Source organism: Oncorhynchus keta, chromosome 9 (assembly GCF_023373465.1).
Source record: "Oncorhynchus keta strain PuntledgeMale-10-30-2019 chromosome 9, Oket_V2, whole genome shotgun sequence".
NCBI classification, from domain to species: Eukaryota; Metazoa; Chordata; class Actinopteri; order Salmoniformes; family Salmonidae; genus Oncorhynchus; species Oncorhynchus keta.
Genome location: NC_068429.1, coordinates 7,007,085 through 7,025,463, shown reverse-complemented (window position 1 = coordinate 7,025,463; position 18,379 = coordinate 7,007,085). Strand labels below are relative to the sequence as shown.

General features: G+C 41.1%; 1 protein-coding gene across 1 annotated transcript in view; it reads right to left on the bottom strand.

The window, feature by feature from the left end:
* LOC118380506 (cyclin-I-like) overlaps positions 1 to 15,779 on the bottom strand; it is a 97,156-nt gene extending 81,377 nt beyond the window's left edge. The window contains 2 exon segments of the mRNA XM_052525019.1: positions 9,919 to 10,081; positions 15,524 to 15,779. Of these exon segments, the coding sequence (XP_052380979.1) occupies positions 9,919 to 10,038 (120 nt within the window). The 5' untranslated portion in view covers positions 10,039 to 10,081; positions 15,524 to 15,779.
* Between the last annotated feature and the right edge of the window lie 2,600 nt (positions 15,780 to 18,379).

Below are 18,379 nucleotides of genomic sequence, written 5' to 3'. Positions count from 1 at the left end.
GGCAGGGCCCATTACTGCACTCAGTTATTTGGGACAGGCAAGGCCCGTTACTGTACTCTGTTATTTGGGACAGGCAAGGCCCGTTACTGCACTCCGTTATTTGGGACAGGCAAGGAACGTTACTGCACTCCGTTATTTGGGACAGGCAAGGCCCGTTACTGCACTCCGTTATTTGGGACAGGCAAGGCCCGTTACTGCACTCCGTTATTTGGGACAGGCAAGGCCCGTTACTGTAGAGGCCAGATGAGGAAGGTCAGAGTCCTCTATGTTGGAATAGACTCAATGTCAGGCTGTGGTGGCATTGGCACTAACAGCTTATCTTAACTGAGGAGGTTTTAGAAACAGACCGTGTCTGTGTCGCTCTGGATAAGAGCGTCTGCTAAATGACTTAAATGTAAATGTAATGTAATGTTCGTTGGACTAATAACTAGGGGAGAAGTGAAAGCATGAACCTCCGCCACAGCAGGTGCTTTAGTCAATGCCCCTTTACACTCACAAATGAAAGCAAATGCATTCTCCCCATAACTCTGACCTCAGGTGATATAGATAGCTGGACCAAGGAAATAACCTAACAATTTCACCACCTCCATGGTCTAACATTGGCAGCAGTTAGCCTCAAGGTTAGAGGCAAGCCAGCACAAATAAAATACCTGTATGTATGCGTGTCTTTCGAAGGGGTTGGGTTAAAAGTGGAAGCCAAATTTCAGTTGGACCTTGGGTGCAATTGACCAACGCAGCAATTTTAACGACCTGCTGCTTTCTTTCATATTGGCAACAGTATGTTGTTATGTGTTGTGGGACTCAGCTGACTGCCGGGAGATGGCTTTTGGACACGTACACCTTCCACATCAGTGCTTTGAATGCACAGATACCAAGTTGACATCCCGAGGCCCATTGTGAGACTTAAAAAAAGAAGAAGCTATCTTTGACCAACAGATGCATATCTGTATTCCCAGTCATGTGAAATCCGTAGATTAGGGCCTGATGAATTTATTTTAATTGACTGATTTCCTCATATGAACTGTAACTATCCTTATTATTATTATTATTTTGTTTAACCTTTATTTAACGAGGCAAGTCAGTTTAAGAACAAATTGTTATTTACAATGACGCCCTAAGATATTTGGTGCATAATTTCTCAAGTGAAAGAATGTACACGATAACGAGTCGTCTCTTGTTGAATGACAACAAACACTTCATTGAAGAATCCCTACTGTTGACCAATCACCGACTAAGAGGCGTAGATTTGGCGACCAAACTTTTGACTTGTTGTGTGCACAAAACAGCTGAAAAAAAACAAACAAAAAACTTGCAGAAGACGTACAAAAATGTCACAAAATGTTGTCAATATATGAACTGTTTCAGATGGGAAGCATGAGGACGCCTTTACCTGTAATATGATACTGGTCTAACCAGCACTTTACCTGTAATATGTTACTGGTCTAACCAGCACTTTACCTGTAATATGATACTGGTCTAACCAGCACTTTACCTGTAATATGATACTGGTCTAACCAGCACTTTACCTGTAATATGTTACTGGTCTAACCAGTAATATGTTACTGGTCTAACCAGCACTTTACCTGTAATATGTTACTGGTCTAACCAGCACTTTACCTGTAATATGATACTGGTCTAACCAGCACTTTACCTGTAATATGATACTGGTCTAACCAGCACTTTACCTGTAATATGATACTGGTCTAACCAGCACTTACCTGTAATATGATACTGGTCTAACCAGCACTTTACCTGTAATATGATACTGGTCTAACCAGCACTTTACCTGTAATATGATACTGGTCTAACCAGCACTTCTCTCACTGGAAGTCTTTAGCCTCAACAGACATGGCTGAGCCCGTTACTGCACTCCGTTATTTGGGACAGGCTGTGTCCATTACTGCACTCCGTTATTTGGGACAGGCTGTGTCCATTACTGCACTCCGTTATTTGGGACAGGCTGTGTCCGTTATTGCACTCCGTTATTTGGGACAGGCTGTGTCCGTTATTGCACTCCGTTATTTGGGACAGGCTGTGTCCGTTATTGCACTCCGTTATTTGGGACAGGCTGTGCCCGTTACTGCACTCCGTTATTTGTGACAGGCTGTGCCCGTTACTGCACTCCGTTATTTGGGACAGGCTGTGCCAGTTACTGCACTCCGTTATTTGGGACAGGCTGTGCCAGTTACTGCACTCAGTTATTTGGGACAGGCAGGGCCCATTACTGCACTCAGTTATTTGGGACAGGCAAGGCCCGTTACTGTACTCTGTTATTTGGGACAGGCAAGGCCCGTTACTGCACTCCGTTTTTGGGACAGGCAGGCCCGTTACTGCACTCCGTTTTTGGGACAGGCAGGCCCGTTACTGCACTCCGTTTTTGGGACAGGCAAGGCCCGTTACTGCACTCCGTTATTTGGGACAGGCAAGGCCCGTTACTGCACTCCGTTATTTGTGACAGGCTGTGCCCGTTACTGCACTCCGTTATTTGGGACAGGCTGTGCCAGTTACTGCACTCCGTTATTTGGGACAGGCTGTGCCAGTTACTGCACAGTTATTTGGGACAGGCAGGGCCCATTACTGCACTCTGTTATTTGGGACAGGCAAGGCCCGTTACTGTACTCCGTTTTGTTTATTTGGGACAGGACAGGCAAGGCCCGTTACTGCACTCCGTTTTTGGGACAGGCAGGCCCGTTACTGCACTCCGTTTTGGGACAGGCAGGCCCGTTACTGCACTCCGTTTTGGGACAGGCAAGCCCCGTTACTGCACTCCTCTACTGTAGAGGCCAGATGAGGAAGGTCAGAGTCCTCTATGTTGGAATAGTCAATGGCTCTGGTGGCATTGGCACTAACAGCTTATCTTAACTGAGGAGGTTTTAGAAACAGACCGTGTCTGTTCGTTGGACTAATAACTAGGGGAGAAGTGAATGCATTAACCTCCGCCACAGCAGGTGCTTTAGTCAATGCCCCTTTACACTCACAAATGAAAGCAAATGCATTCTCCCCATAACTCTGACCTCAGGTGATATAGATAGCTGGACCAAGGAAATAACCTAACAATTTCACCACCTCCATGGTCTAACATTGGCAGCAGTTAGCCTCGCGGTTAGAGGCAAGCCAGCACAAATAAAATACCTGTATGTATGCGTGTCTTTCGAAGGGGTTGGGTTAAAAGTGGAAGCCAAATTTCAGTTGGACCTTGGGTGCAATTGACCAACGCAGCAATTTTAACGACCTGCTGCTTTCTCTTTCATATTGGCAACAGTATGTTGTTATGTGTTGTGGGACTCAGCTGACTGCCGGGAGATGGCTTTTTGGGCACGTACACCTTCCACATCAGTGCTTTGAATGCACAGATACCAAGTTGACATCCCGAGGCCCATTGTGAGACAAAAAAAAAAAAAAAAAAAGAAGCTATCTTTGACCAACAGATGCATATCTGTATTCCCAGTCATGTGAAATCGGTAGATTAGGGCCTGATGAATTTATTTAAATTGACTGATTTCCTCATATGAACTGTAACTATCCTTATTATTATTATTATTTTGTTTAACCTTTATTTAACGAGGCAAGTCAGTTTATTATTATTATATTATTATATTATTATATTATTATTATATATTAGTTAAGAACAAATTGTTATTTACAATGACGCCCTAAGATATTTGGTGCAGAATTTCTCAAGTGAAAGAATGTACACGATAACGAGTCGTCTCTTGTTGAATGACAACAAACACTTCATTGAAGAATCCCTACTGTTGACCAATCACCGACTAAGAGGCGTAGATTTGGCGACCAAACTTCGACTTGTTGTGTGCACAAAACAGCTGAAAAAAACAAACAAAAAACTTGCAGAAGACGTACAAAAATGTCACAAAATGTTGTCAATATATGAACTGTTTCAGATGGGAAGCATGAGGACGCCTTTACCTGTAATATGATACTGGTCTAACCAGCACTTTACCTGTAATATGATACTGGTCTAACCAGCACTTTACCTGTAATATGATACTGGTCTAACCAGCACTTTACCTGTAATATGATACTGGTCTAACCAGCACTTTACCTGTAATATGATACTGGTCTAACCAGCACTTTACCTGTAATATGATACTGGTCTAACCAGCACTTTACCTGTAATATGATACTGGTCTAACCAGCACTTTACCTGTAATATGATACTGGTCTAACCAGCACTTTACCTGTAATGATACTGGTCTAACCAGCACTTTACCTGTAATATGATACTGGTCTAGCCAGCACTTTACCTCTAATATGATACTGGTCGAACCAGCACTTTACCTGTAATATGATACTGGTCTAACCAGCACTTTACCTGTAATATGATACTGGTCTAACCAGCACTTCTCTCACTGGAAGTCTTTAGCCTCAACAGACGTTATTTGGGACAGGCTTGGGACAGGCTGTTCATTGCACTGGCTGAGCCCGTTAATGCACTCCGTTATTTGGGACAGGCTGAGCCCGTTACTGCACTCCGTTATTTGGGACAGGCTGTGTCCATTACTGCACTCCGTTATTTGGGACAGGCTGTGTCCATTACTGCACTCCGTTATTTGGGTCAGGCTGTGTCCGTTATTGCACTCCGTTATTTGGGACAGGTCCTGCACTGTTATTTGGGACAGGCCGTTATTGCACTCCGTTATTTGGGACAGGCTGTGTCCGTTATTGCACTCCGTTATTTGGGACAGGCTGTGCCCGTTACTGCACTCCGTTATTTGGGACAGGCTGTGCCAGTTACTGCACTCCGTTATTTGGGACAGGCTGTGCCAGTTACTGCACTCCGTTATTTGGGACAGGCTGTGTCCGTTATTGCACTCCGTTATTTGGGACAGGCTGTGTCCGTTATTGCACTCCGTTATTTGGGACAGGCTGTGTCCGTTATTGCACTCCGTTATTTGGGACAGGCTGTGTCCGTTATTGCACTCCGTTATTTGGGACAGGCTGTGTCCGTTATTGCACTCCGTTATTTGGGACAGGCTGTGCCAGTTACTGCACTCAGTTATTTGGGACAGGCAAGGCCCGTTACTGTACTCTGTTATTTGGCAAGGCCCGTTACTGCACTCCGTTTTTGGGACAGGCAAGGCCCGTTACTGCACTCCGTTTTTGGGACAGGCAAGCCCCGTTACTGCACTCCGTTATTTGGGACAGGCAAGGCCCGTTACTGTAGAGGCCAGATGAGGAAGGTCAGAGTCCTCTATGTTGGAATAGACTCAATGTCAGGCTCTGGTGGCATTGGCACTAACAGTTTATCTTAACTGAGGAGGTTTTAGAAACAGACCATGTCTGTTCGTTGGACTAATAACTAGGGAGAAGTGAAAGCATGAACCTCCGCCACAGCAGGTGCTTTAGTCAATGCCCCTTTACACTCACAAATGAAAGCAAATGCATTCTCCCCATAACTCTGACCTCAGGTGATATAGATAGCTGGACCAAGGAAATAACCTAACAATTTCACCACCTCCATGGTCTAACATTGGCAGCAGTTAGCCTAGCGGTTAGAGGCAAGCCAACACAAATAAAATACCTGTATGTATGCGTGTCTTTCGAAGGGGTTGGGTTAAAAGTGGAAGCCAAATTTCAGTTGGACCTTGGGTGCAATTGACCAACACAGCAATTTCAATGACCTGCTGCTTTCTCTTTCATATTGGCAACAGTATGTTGTTATGTGTTGTGGGAATCAGCTGACTGCCGGGAGATGGCTTTTTTGGGCACGTACACCTTCCACATCAGTGCTTTGAATGCACAGATACCAAGTTGACATCCGAGGCCCATTGTGAGACTTAAAAAAAAAAAAAGAAGCTATCTTTGACCAACAGATGCATATCTGTATTCCCAGTCATGTGAAATCCGTAGATTAGGGCCTCATTAATTTATTTTAATTGACTGATTTCTCATATGAACTGTAACTACCTTATTATTATTATTATTTTGTTTAACCTTTATTTAACGAGGCAAGTCAGTTAAGAACAAATTGTTATTTACAATGACGCCCTAAGATATTTGGTGCATAATTTCTCAAGTGAAAGAATGTACACGATAACGAGTCGTCTCTTGTTGAATGACAACAAACACTTCATTGAAGAATCCCTACTGTTGACCAATCACCGACTAAGAGGCGTAGATTTGGCGACCAAACTGTCACTTGTTGTGTGCACAAAACAGCTGAAAAAAACAAACAAAAACTTGCAGAAGACGTACAAAAATGTCACAAAATGTTGGCAATATATGAACTGTTTCAGATGGGAAGCATGAGGACGCTGAACTTTACCTGTAATATGATACTGGTCTAACCAGCACTTTACCTGTAATATGATACTGGTCTAACCAGCACTTTACCTGTAAATGATACCAGCAACACTTTACCTGTAATATGATACTGGTCTAACCAACACTTTACCTGTAATATGATACTGGTCTAACCAGCACTTTACCTGTAATATGATACTGGTCTAACCAGCACTTTACCTGTAATATGATACTGGTCTGAACCAGCACTGGTTTACCTGTAATATGTTACTGGTCTAACCAGCATTTTACCTGTAATATGATACTGGTCTAACCAGCACTTTACCTGTAATATGATACTGGTCTAACCAGCACTTTACCTGTAATGTGATACTGGTCTAACCAGCACTTTACCTGTAATATGATACTGGTCTAACCAACACTTTACCTGTAATATGATACTGGTCTAACCAACACTTTACCTGTAATATGATACTGGTCTAACCAGCACTTTACCTGTAATATGATACTGGTCTAACCAGCACTTTACCTGTAATATGATACTGGTCTAACCAGCACTTTACCTGTAATATGATACTGGTCTAACCAACACTTTACCTGTAATATGATACTGGTCTAACCAGCACTTTACCTGTAATATGATACTGGTCTAACCAGCACTTTACCTGTAATATGATACTGGTCTAACCAGCACTTTACCTGTAATATGATACTGGTCTAACCAGCACTTTACCTGTAATATGATACTGGTCTAACCAGCATCTAACCAGCACTTTACCTGTAATATGTTACTGGTCTAACCAGCACTTTACCTGTAATATGATACTGGTCTAACCAGCACTTTACCTGTAATATGATACTGGTCTAACCAGCACTTTACCTGTAATATGATACTGGTCTAACCAGCACTTTACCTGTAATATGATACTGGTCTAACCAGCACTTTACCTGTAATGATACTGGTCTAACCAGCACTTTACCTCTAATATGATACTGGTCGAACCAGCATTTTACCTGTAATATGATACTGGTCTAACCAGCACTTTACCTGTAATATGATACTGGTCTAACCAGCACTTCTCTCACTGGAAGTCTTTAGCCTCAACAGACATGGCTGAGCCCGTTACTGCACTCCGTTATTTGGGACAGGCTGTGTCCATTACTGCACTCCGTTATTTGGGACAGGCTGTGTCCATTACTGCACTCCGTTATTTGGGACAGGCTGTGTCCGTTATTGCACTCCGTTATTTGGGACAGGCTGTGTCCGTTATTGCACTCCATTTTTGGGACAGGCTGTGTCCGTTATTGCACTCCGTTATTTGGGACAGACTGTGTCCATTACTGCACTCCGTTATTTGGGACAGGCTGTGCCCGTTATTGCACTCCGTTATTTGGGACAGGCTGTGTCCATTACTGCACTCCGTTATTTGGGACAGACTGTGTCCGTTACTGCACTCCGTTATTTGGGACAGGCTGTGTCCGTTACTGCACTCCGTTATTTAGGACAGGCTGTGCCCGTTACTGCACTCCGTTATTTAGGACAGGCTGTGCCCGTTACTGCACTCCGTTATTTGGGACAGGCTGTAATCGTTACTGCACTCCATTTTTGGGACAGGCAAGGCCCGTTACTGTAGAGGCCAGATGAGGAAGGTCAGAGTCCTCTATGTTGGAATAGACTCAATGTCAGGCTCTGGTGGCATTGGCACTAACAGCTTATCTTAACTGAGGAGGTTTTAAAAACAGACCGTGTCTGTTCGTTGGACTAATAACTAGGGGAGAAGTGAAAGCATGAACCTCCGCCACAGCAGGTGCTTTAGTCAATGCCCCTTTACACTCACAAATGAAAGCAAATGCATTCTCCCCATAACTCTGACCTCAGGTGGTATAGATACAGTGGGGGAAAAAAGTATTTAGTCAGCCACCAATTGTGCAAGTTCTCCCACTTAAAAAGATGAGAGGCCTGTAATTTTCATCATAGGTACACTTCAACTATGACAGACAAAATGCGAGAAAAAAATTCCAGAAAATCACATTGTAGGATTTTTAATGAATTTATTTGCAAATTATAGTGGAAAATAAGTATTTGGTCACCTACAAACAAGCAAGATTTCTGGCTCTCACAGACCTGTAACTTCTTCTTTAAGAGGCTCCTCTGTCCTCCACTCGTTACCTGTATTAATGGCACGTGTTTGAACTTTTTATCAGTATAAAAGACACCTGTCCACAACCTCAAACAGTCACATTCCAAACTCCAATATGGCCAAGACCAAAGAGCTGTCAAAGGACACCAGAAACAAAATTGTAGAATTGCACCAGGCTGGGAAGACTGAATCTGCAATAGGTAAGTAGCTTGGTTTGAAGAAATCAACTGTGGGAGCAATTATTAGGAAATGGAAGACTACTGATAATCTCCCTCGATCTGGGGCTCCACACAAGATCTGGGGGTCAAAATGATCACAAGAATGGTGAGCAAAAATCCCAGAACCACACCCCCCTAGTGAATGACCTGCAGAGAGCTGGGACCAAAGTAACAAAGCCTACCATCAGTAACACACTACGCCGCCAGGGACTCAAATCTGCAGTGCCAGACGTGTCCCCCTGCTTAAGCCAGTATATGTCCAGGCCCGTCTGAAGTTTGCTAGAGAGCATTTGGATGATCCAGAAGAAGATTGGGAGAATGTCATATGGCCAGATGAAACCACAATATAACTTTTTGGTAAAAACTCAACTCGTCGTGTTTGGAGGACAAAGAATGCCGAGTTGCATCCAAAGCACACCATACCTACTGTGAAGCATGGGGGTGGAAACATCATGCTTTGGGGCTGTTTTTTGCAAAGGGACCAGGACGACTGATCCGTGTAAAGGAACGAATGAATGGGGCCATGTATTGTGAGATGTTGAGTGAAAACCTCCTTCCATCAGCAAGGGCATTGAAGATGAAACGTGGCTGGGTCTTTCAGCATGACAATGATCCCAAACACACTGCCCGGGCAACGAAGGAGTGGCTTCGTAAGAAGCATTTCAAGGTCCTGGAGTGGCCTAGCCAGTCTCTAGATCTCAACCTCATAGAAAATCTTTGAGGGAGTTAAAGTCTGTGTTGCCCAGCAACAGCCCCAAAACATCACAGCTCTAGAGGAGATCTGCATGGAGGAATGAGCCAAAATACCAGCAACAGTTTGAAAATAAGACTTACAGAAAACGTTTGACCTCTGTCATTGCCAACAATGGGTATATTATTGAGATTTTTGTTATTGACCAAATTTATTTTCCACCATCATTTGCAAATAAATTCATTAAAAATCCTACAATGTGATTTTCTGGATTTTTCTCTCTCATCTTTTTAAGTGGGAAAACTTGCACAATTGGTGGCTGACTAAATACTTTTTTGCCCCACTGTAGCTGGACCAAGGAAATAACCTAAAAATTTCACCACCCCCATGGTCTAACATTGGCAGCAGTTAGCCTAGCGGTTAAAGGCAAGCCAGCACAAATAAAATACCTGTATGTATGCGTGTCTTTCGAAGGGGTTGGGTTAAAAGTGGAAGCCAAACTTCAGTTGGACCTTGTGCAATTGACCAACACAGCAATTTTAACAACCTGCTTCTTTCTCTTTCATATTGACAACAGTATGTTGTTATGTGTCGTGGGACTCACCTGACTGCCGGGAGATGGCTTTTTGGGCACGTACACCTTCCACATCAGGGCTTCCCTAGAGGCGGCCTTTTCCAAAAGAAAAGACAGCCTCTGGCTTTCCAAGGGTTCGGCAAACTTCATATTCACCCTTGGATACGCCTCCCTCCTCACTGGATACAGCTACCTGTAAATGGCAGCCAAACACACAGAAGAGAACGTGCTTTATCATCAGCCAGTGGAGTAACAGTTGTGTCTGGGAGTTCTTTATTGACTATTTTAATCTGACAGGACTACCCACCAGTTTAGTGGAAAAGGGGCTTTTTACAAATATGCATTGAGTTGGACAAAACAAGAAGTATCACACACACTAGCAAAGTGTTTTACAAGATGTTCATGAATAGTATTACGTGTAGTGAACATTAGCGTGAGCAACAATGGTAGAATCGGTGGTTCGCCTTTACAATAAAATCACCCCAATTTAAACTGTTATAAAACGTGTATTTTTTCATATATAGATAGCCATGTGTTTTAATAAAAATCAACTATAAATGTATCACGCTTGTCTGATGCTTTAAGCACACCGTTTGATGAAATAAGACACAAATGACTCAAGAGAGATCCAGAGATCAAGATAGCCAGAAGGAAAAAAAAAACTTAACCTGTCCCGACCATCCTTCTCCTACTCCTGCTGGCTTTCGCAGATTCTGTCGTTACTCTCCTGAAGTTGCCAGGAGTCTGCAACTTTTCTCATGCAAATTTATCTTACCATTTCTTACCGATCTGGTTTCCAGTTATTGTTTTCATATGTACATTTTTCGTAGAACAGTTTCATTTAATTTCTAATAACATCTTCGTATTTAAAAATTATTATCATGTGGTTAATCAAAATTCTATCTATCAAAATGATAAACCTAACAAGTAACGTCTATTGAAAATTACTTTTATTTTTTAAATGTAACCTCGATTTAAACTTGCCAAGTCAGTTCAAACCCGGACAATGCTGTGCCTTATTGTGCGCAGCCCTACTGGACTCTCAATCACAGCCGGATGTGATACAAACCAGGGACTGTAGTGACGCGTCTTGCACCGAGGTGCAGTGCCTTCGACCGCTGCGCCAATCGGGAGCCCATTGCAACTATGTAGAAATAGCCTATATTAGGCAAACAAAAATATTGCGGAATGCAGGTAGAAAATATTCTGATAAAAATAAATATAATATAAATCACATTGGCTAAGCATGGCCTGTCTGCAAAGAACTTGAAACACTGTATCAACTATTAACTTGAGTCTGGCCAAAAAGAAGGCACTAACAAATTTGCAACATTGAATGAAATATTATTGGCCAGTCAGCGTTTAAGGGATCAGAAGTAATCAGATAGGTCTATTTTAATGACATTTCCATTGGATCAGAGCAGGACATTTATCCTGTGCACGCCGAGTGGGTTATTAGAAAGGAAGAGACCTGGAAAGATGTTGATTTTCAAATACATTGAAGAACTATTATCGTTATCAATGAATGTAAAAACAGACGTTATTTACTCGTTGTTTGAGGTGAAGCAAATGTTCCCTTTGAAAAGCTCCACGGCTCATTAGTGGTGGTGCGTTAAGACAATCAGAAATACTATCAGATCCCCAAATGGGCACATTTATATACCTACAATTGCATGCAGGCAAAGTAGCCTCTATTTCTATGCGTATTCAGGTGTGCATCCTTACTCAAACACTGACAGGAGCGCTCCAAACAAAAGACAACGACCAAACTGACAAAACTCATCAAATGGAACGAAATAAACCAAAAACGTGTTTCTCACTAGTGTAGCGTAGGTTGCGGTAAACGGTAAAAGACTGGAATAATAATGTATTGAATATATTACCAGCCATTACCGTAACCAAACAAACATTATAGGAATTAACTACTGTATGTAATGGAGAATTGATAAGACACTAACAAATCAAAACGCAAACAATTAAGTTATGAAACAATGAATGTGCACAGATTGGCAGGAGAGAACACATTCTGGAGAGAAGTGAATGTCTTTTTTTCTTCTTTTTTTTAACCTTTATTAAACCAGGCAAGTCAGTTAGGAACAAATTCTTATTGTCAATGACGGCCTAGGAACAGTGGGTTAACTGCCTGTTCAGGGTCAGCTCGGGGATTTGAACTTGCAACCTTCCGGTTACTAGTCCAACTCTCTAACCCCTAGGCTGCCGCCCCAAACTTAACCACAAAACCCATTGTTCTTGGACTGTGCCATCCCTACGGCCTCCGCAATGGATTAGATCACTGAGATGGGTTGCCAATAAGACAGGTGTCTATCTCGTGTGCCTTAAAACAAATTTCCCCCCCACTAATATTCGACCCCGCCAAAAAGTATTGGTTGACCAAAAGCATAACGACCAAACAATCGTCTAGTGGACTATTTAAGAGTCAGCCCTGCAATACTCATACAGTAGGTTGACTGGTGAGCTTATTGTTGGTAATTTAACAGTGGTTTCTGAGTCCAGCAATAAGCGCTACGACATTACGATTTGTGAAAACTCTTCAGAGTTGTGTTCTGGGAGTGTCACTGAGTAGGCTGATATTCTCCATTTAATAGAACCAAGATGAATAGGTAAGGCCCTTCATTGTGATATAAAATATATATATATATATATATGCCATTTAGCTGACGCTTTTATCCAAAGCGACTTACAGTCATGTGTGCATACATTCTACGTATGGGTGGTCCCGGGAATCGAACCCACTACCCTGGCGTTACAAGCGCCATGCTCTACCAACTGAGCCACAGCATGACCCCAATGCAATCCTGAAGTCTGTACATCTACACATGTTTACTTTTGTGTCAAATTAACAAAAGTATTTTGTTTAATTTATATATTACACTTCAACCTTGTTTAGCATCATCAGTCAAATTGTGGTACAATTCCACAATTGTTCTGTTTGCATCAGTTTCAAAATGGGGGATTTTTATTTTGAAGGGTAACCTCAGATTCAACAAATTGTTGCTCACGCTAGTGTTTAACACAACACATTGGTCATTGTACCTACACCATTTGAAATCGCATATCTGCCAAAATATGTTGTGACGATGATTACAGATCACAATACTGCAGCCTCTGAATGGCACGGAGAATACACAGAGCAGATTCATGATTGTCATGCTCGAACCATTATAATACAAAGAAAACAGATATGTTACCTCATATTTTGTCCCACCCATTGCGCTCAAATTCGTGTGCTTCTACGCGTTTTTCCCCAACCAAAAGACGCGCTCACATGTTCCTTGTAAAAACGTTATGCGTAGAGCACTACGCTTTGCGAACGTTTGGTCACCTGATTTACTGCCGCTGCTCACCACCAAAATACGCTCATTCATTGATCGAGGTAAAGTTGGATTTATATTCACACATTCACCAAAACCCATTTAAAATGGTTAAAAAAAACGAATAGGTTGTCACAGAAACAAAACTAGATATGGTTTATTCTATAAATGTCTAGCATACTTTTAGAACCTTTGTTTTGAGGAAAAATTATATTTTTGACATGTCAGAAATATATATAAATCAATAACTAATTGACCGTTTGTCACAGAAACATCAAACTAGGTATGATTTATTCTATAAATGTTTAGCATACTTTTACACCTGTTTTTTTTAGATAAAAAATACCATTTTGACTTGATAGAAATACATAACATCTATAAAATGCCATTTAAAGCTATATAAAATCAATAACGTTTTCACTGATTGTCTCAGACAAAAAGTGAAAATGCATTTATTTGCAATAACTTTAAAGAAATGTTAATATACAACAAATTGCACTTGAAATTAAGTAAGACAAATGTTTACGATCTTAAATTGTATGCCAAATCAATGTTAGCATTTTTTGTGCAGCAGTTCCACATTTTAAAGCAGTTACAAGACACAACAGTAATTTATGTATACATACATTTGACCACAACCCTGACAGAAGCACACATAACTGAGGTGTTAATCATTGAGTATTCAGGCAAATGTAATGTAAATCGTATAGAAATAAAAAGTCATACATTTGCACAAAAAAATATGCGTTGATACAATGTCATCAGTCATTCGTCAGTCTATGAAATTCAAATCAGTTGAATCGTCACTTGTGCCAGATACATGTGTACGTACCTATTACAGCGAATTTCTGTCATAGTATGTATCTCGTATCTCTCATCAAATAGAATAACAATAGAGCACTAGAACAAGGATAACCCTGATTACAAAAAAAGTTTCAAGACAAAGTTTTATACTTCTAAATGTCTTGGAAGGATGAAACTGCATGAGTATTCACAGGCTACTGTTATATTACACAAAGACAAACCCAGTTGGTCAGATGACCATTTCTCTAGATGATGCAAAGCACACATTGTGCAGTCTAGCGTCGCACTGAAGACTGGCAGAAAAAAAACCCCCACATTTTTAATGCTTTGTTGACACATTTAAAGACACTTTGTGGAACAGGTAGCGCCTCAAAGATAACATCTTTCCCTCACAGTTGCATACTACAGTGTTCTCCCAGTCTGTGCTATGCCCCCTTCCCACAACGCGTTATCCACCCTCTGGTATCTTGTCCATGTTGATCCTCTTGGTTGTCTTGATCCATCCACCCATCTTCTTTGTTAGTCAAGCCTGACCCCCTTAAATCACATAGTTTTTTCCTGTATTCTAATTTAATATGACTGAAAATGCAGAATTTTCTGCCGGGCCCCTACTAATAGGTTATAACAGACTCATTAGAACTTTGACCACACACCTTCTAGATGGACCACATGCCCTCTATCAAATCAAAACGGGAATTTTCCCTCAAAACAAAAAGGTTGTAAAAGTATGCTAGACATTTATAGAATAAATCACACCTAGTTTGATGTTTCTTTGACAGTGAATTAGTTATTGATTTATAAAGCTTTAAAATTGCATTTCAAAGATTTTATGTATTTCCAACAAATCTGATTTTGTTTGTAATGGTTAAAGTATGTTAAAAATTTATAGAATAAACCATATTTATTTGTATGTTACTTTAACAATCATTTAATTAGTTATTGAGTTTTTACCATTTTAAAATGGATTTCGGCCAATGTCTGTTGAATGTCCGAATATAAAACCAACTTAACCTTGGCTATTCATTGTCCCAACTAGTGAAACACTCATATTTAGTGACAAAAGTGATGAGGCATTATCTCGTCTCGACAATTTAGCAAGCCAGAAGCGTTAGTTTGTTTTCTATATAACTAGTAAACTGACATATCTAACCATCTTTCACCCGTATAGTAAGACGTATGACCATCTAGGCTAATATTACGGTGCACAACATCAACTCGATTACACTAGCTCGTTATGCTAACGTTTGTAAGCCAGTTACAGTAGCTGACGTATTAGCTAGTTAGCAAGCTACCGACCTAACGAGAACAGTAACGAACACCAGCCGATTGTAAACGTTAGCTAGCTAATAAAAACAACGTTTCATTAATAGACAACGTCCATTATCCAATATATCGTTTTAGTGAATACATGGAAGTTATGGCTAGAAAGAGCTAGCTATTTTATATATACACACACACAAAACTATTTTATGCTAGTTAGCTAGCTATGATTAGCTTACCTCCCCTGCAAAGCTGTGGGAATCACAGTTTGACTTGGAAATCATCCGGTCCATTAAATTGAGGTAAAACAAGAGAGGTAAAATAGAGTCTTGAGTTACTCCATCTTCGATTCCATGTTGTGTTTTATTTCGGGGAGAAATTGGGGGTCTGCCAAATGAAATGTATATAATAAAAAAAAATTGAACGGAATAGACATAGGTCTAACACATCCGAAAAGGACTGTGGACTCTTGAGAAAGCGAAATCGCCCCTTCCGCTCACCAGCCTGCTTCTTCTTCTTCGGTGAGGTTAAAAAGCGGTTGGCATCCAATAAACGTTGCATTACCGCCACCTACGAGACTGGAATTGATTGAATAGGTAAATAAATAAAACAAAATATCCTACCATCTAACACTACGCTCACACAAAATAATACATAATTAAATAAATAAATACTCCAGTATTTAAAATCAATTTAGTCCTACAGCCTGAAAGGATGCGACACCACGTAAATGCTTCTTACGTCAAGTCTCGCACACCCAAATTCCTCTCTTCAGCTGCCACCACAACCTCTATTTTCTGCGATATACATTCCATCCCTGCAGTACAGTTGATAACCATTGATATAAATGCCAAAAATCCAATATATCAATTTTTGGCCTATCCATCTGTACTGGTACAGATCTACTACTCACACCACTCCTCTCAGGATCCCTCCCGCTTGACCCATCTTCCTCTACTTTCTTCACTGCCTCAGCATATGACAACTTCTGTACTCCTCTAACCCTGGAAACCTGAACCTGCCTCTCTCGCAAGGAACATTTCTGATCCCCATCCCCACAAACAATTATCACAAGACCACTTCTGGTTACCCTCAACCGATTCCACAGCACCCAACTCTGTTTTCACCCACCCTGAAATCACAAATGGATCAACCAAAAGGCAAGGGTCCACTTTTTCCCAAAACGTCACTCCTACTAACGTAGAATCATCTTTATCCTGACCCTCAGCGCAAGCCTCAGGCTCCGAGAACTTCACCACACCTACCACCTCCGATACTTCGCCCTCATTCATTTTCATTTCTCCTCCTATTTTCAACTCACTCTGCTCACATTTTCTACCATTCTTCTTTAACAAAACATCTCTTTTTTGCCCCATTTTTAACCGATTCAAGCTCACCCTCTTCCTCCCCCTCTCTAAGACCTCTTCTGCCTCTTTTCCCCTATATTCCTCCTCCATATTCCAAGTATAAGTCTCCTTATGATGATACTGCACTTCTCCAGACATATATCTTGGTTCTTGCCTTGTCAAGGGACGCCATTTAACCGTCTATCTCAATCTCCGTACAATCAGCACGAACCCATTGTGATGTAGCAGTCAACAGTGCACGCCACTAAAGCAGCTGTTTCACCTTTACCTTTTCAATAGCTACGCAACGCTTTTCCATTTCAATTCGCTTCCAGCCTGTCGCCCGCTCTTCTTTTTCTTGCAGGTGGCATCCAATGCCTCATTCCCGCCCCCAACTGGATTATAAATATATATCCATTATATTTCGTGATACAAAATGAGAAAAGGGGAAAAAACTAAAAACAAATACAAAAAAAAATACTCTATTTAAATACTATTAAAAACCCACTATGCCAACGGCCTGGGAGGATGGGACACCACCATTCAATACACCTGGTACATCTGGTGTCTTTTGGGAAGTCGACGTTAGAGAGATGGAAAATATTCCTGGAGTGATTGATGTTTGTCGGATGAATCGTATGGTCAATGAGGAGAAAGTGTTTTTTATTTATTTTTTTAAATACCAAGAAGGAAGGATAGGAGGGAGAAGCGTCTCATCTGACCAGCAGTAAAAAGGACTCCCTCTACACTCAAAGGTAAGACATAGGGGACAATCAACAAATCAATACAATTTACCATCAAATCATTTTACATTAAAAACGATTCGAGGGAAACAAAATGGCTATATAAATAAAGCTGTATAACGCTTGAAGTCAAATCTTGTATACTCCAGAGTATACTCAGTGGTCTAAGGCACTGCATCTCAGTGCTAGAGGCGTCACTACAGACCCTGGTTCGATTCCAGGCTGTATCACATCCGGCCATAGGGCAGAGCACAATTGGCCCAGCGTCGTCCGGATTAGGGTTTGGCCGGGGTTGGCCGCCATTGAAAATGTGAATTTGTTCTTAACTGACTTGCCTAGTTAAATAAAAAATATATATAATATAATTCTCTGCAGCTGCCACCACATCTATTTTCTGTGACTTATGTTACATTTCTGCGTTACAGTTGATAACCATTGCTATGAATGCTAAGAAGCCAACCTCACTGAAGCATATCACTCGTTGGCCTATCCATCTGTGATGACACAGATCGACACAGATAAAACCAGGTTATTGTGTGATGTGCAGGAACAGAAATACATTTCCAATTTATCTTGGCCAGGTCGCAGTTGTAAAAGAGAACTTGTTCTCAACTAGCTTACATGGTAAATAAATAAATAAATAAAAAATAGTCTTGACTATAACAGTATTCTGATAAATTCCCCTTGTCAGCGCTGAACCAATGTCCAAATACTCTGTTGACAACTGGACCAGAAAAAAAAAACAATCTGGTAGTTAAAAATGTTATGCCCTATGTACAATCTGAGTTAATTATTTCAAATCACTCGTCAGTAAAAGGGTTTGTCCAGGCATCCAATAGAACTGAAGAATTTTGGGCGGACTATTTGAACGGGCAAAAGAATGAGAAAGATGATTGGCCCGTGGAATTGTCAGTATCGAGCTGGTCGAGAACACAGCATACTAAACTCTTTTTTTTAAACCATAAGAAACGTTTAACAAAACGTTAAATAATACAGCATTGATTTG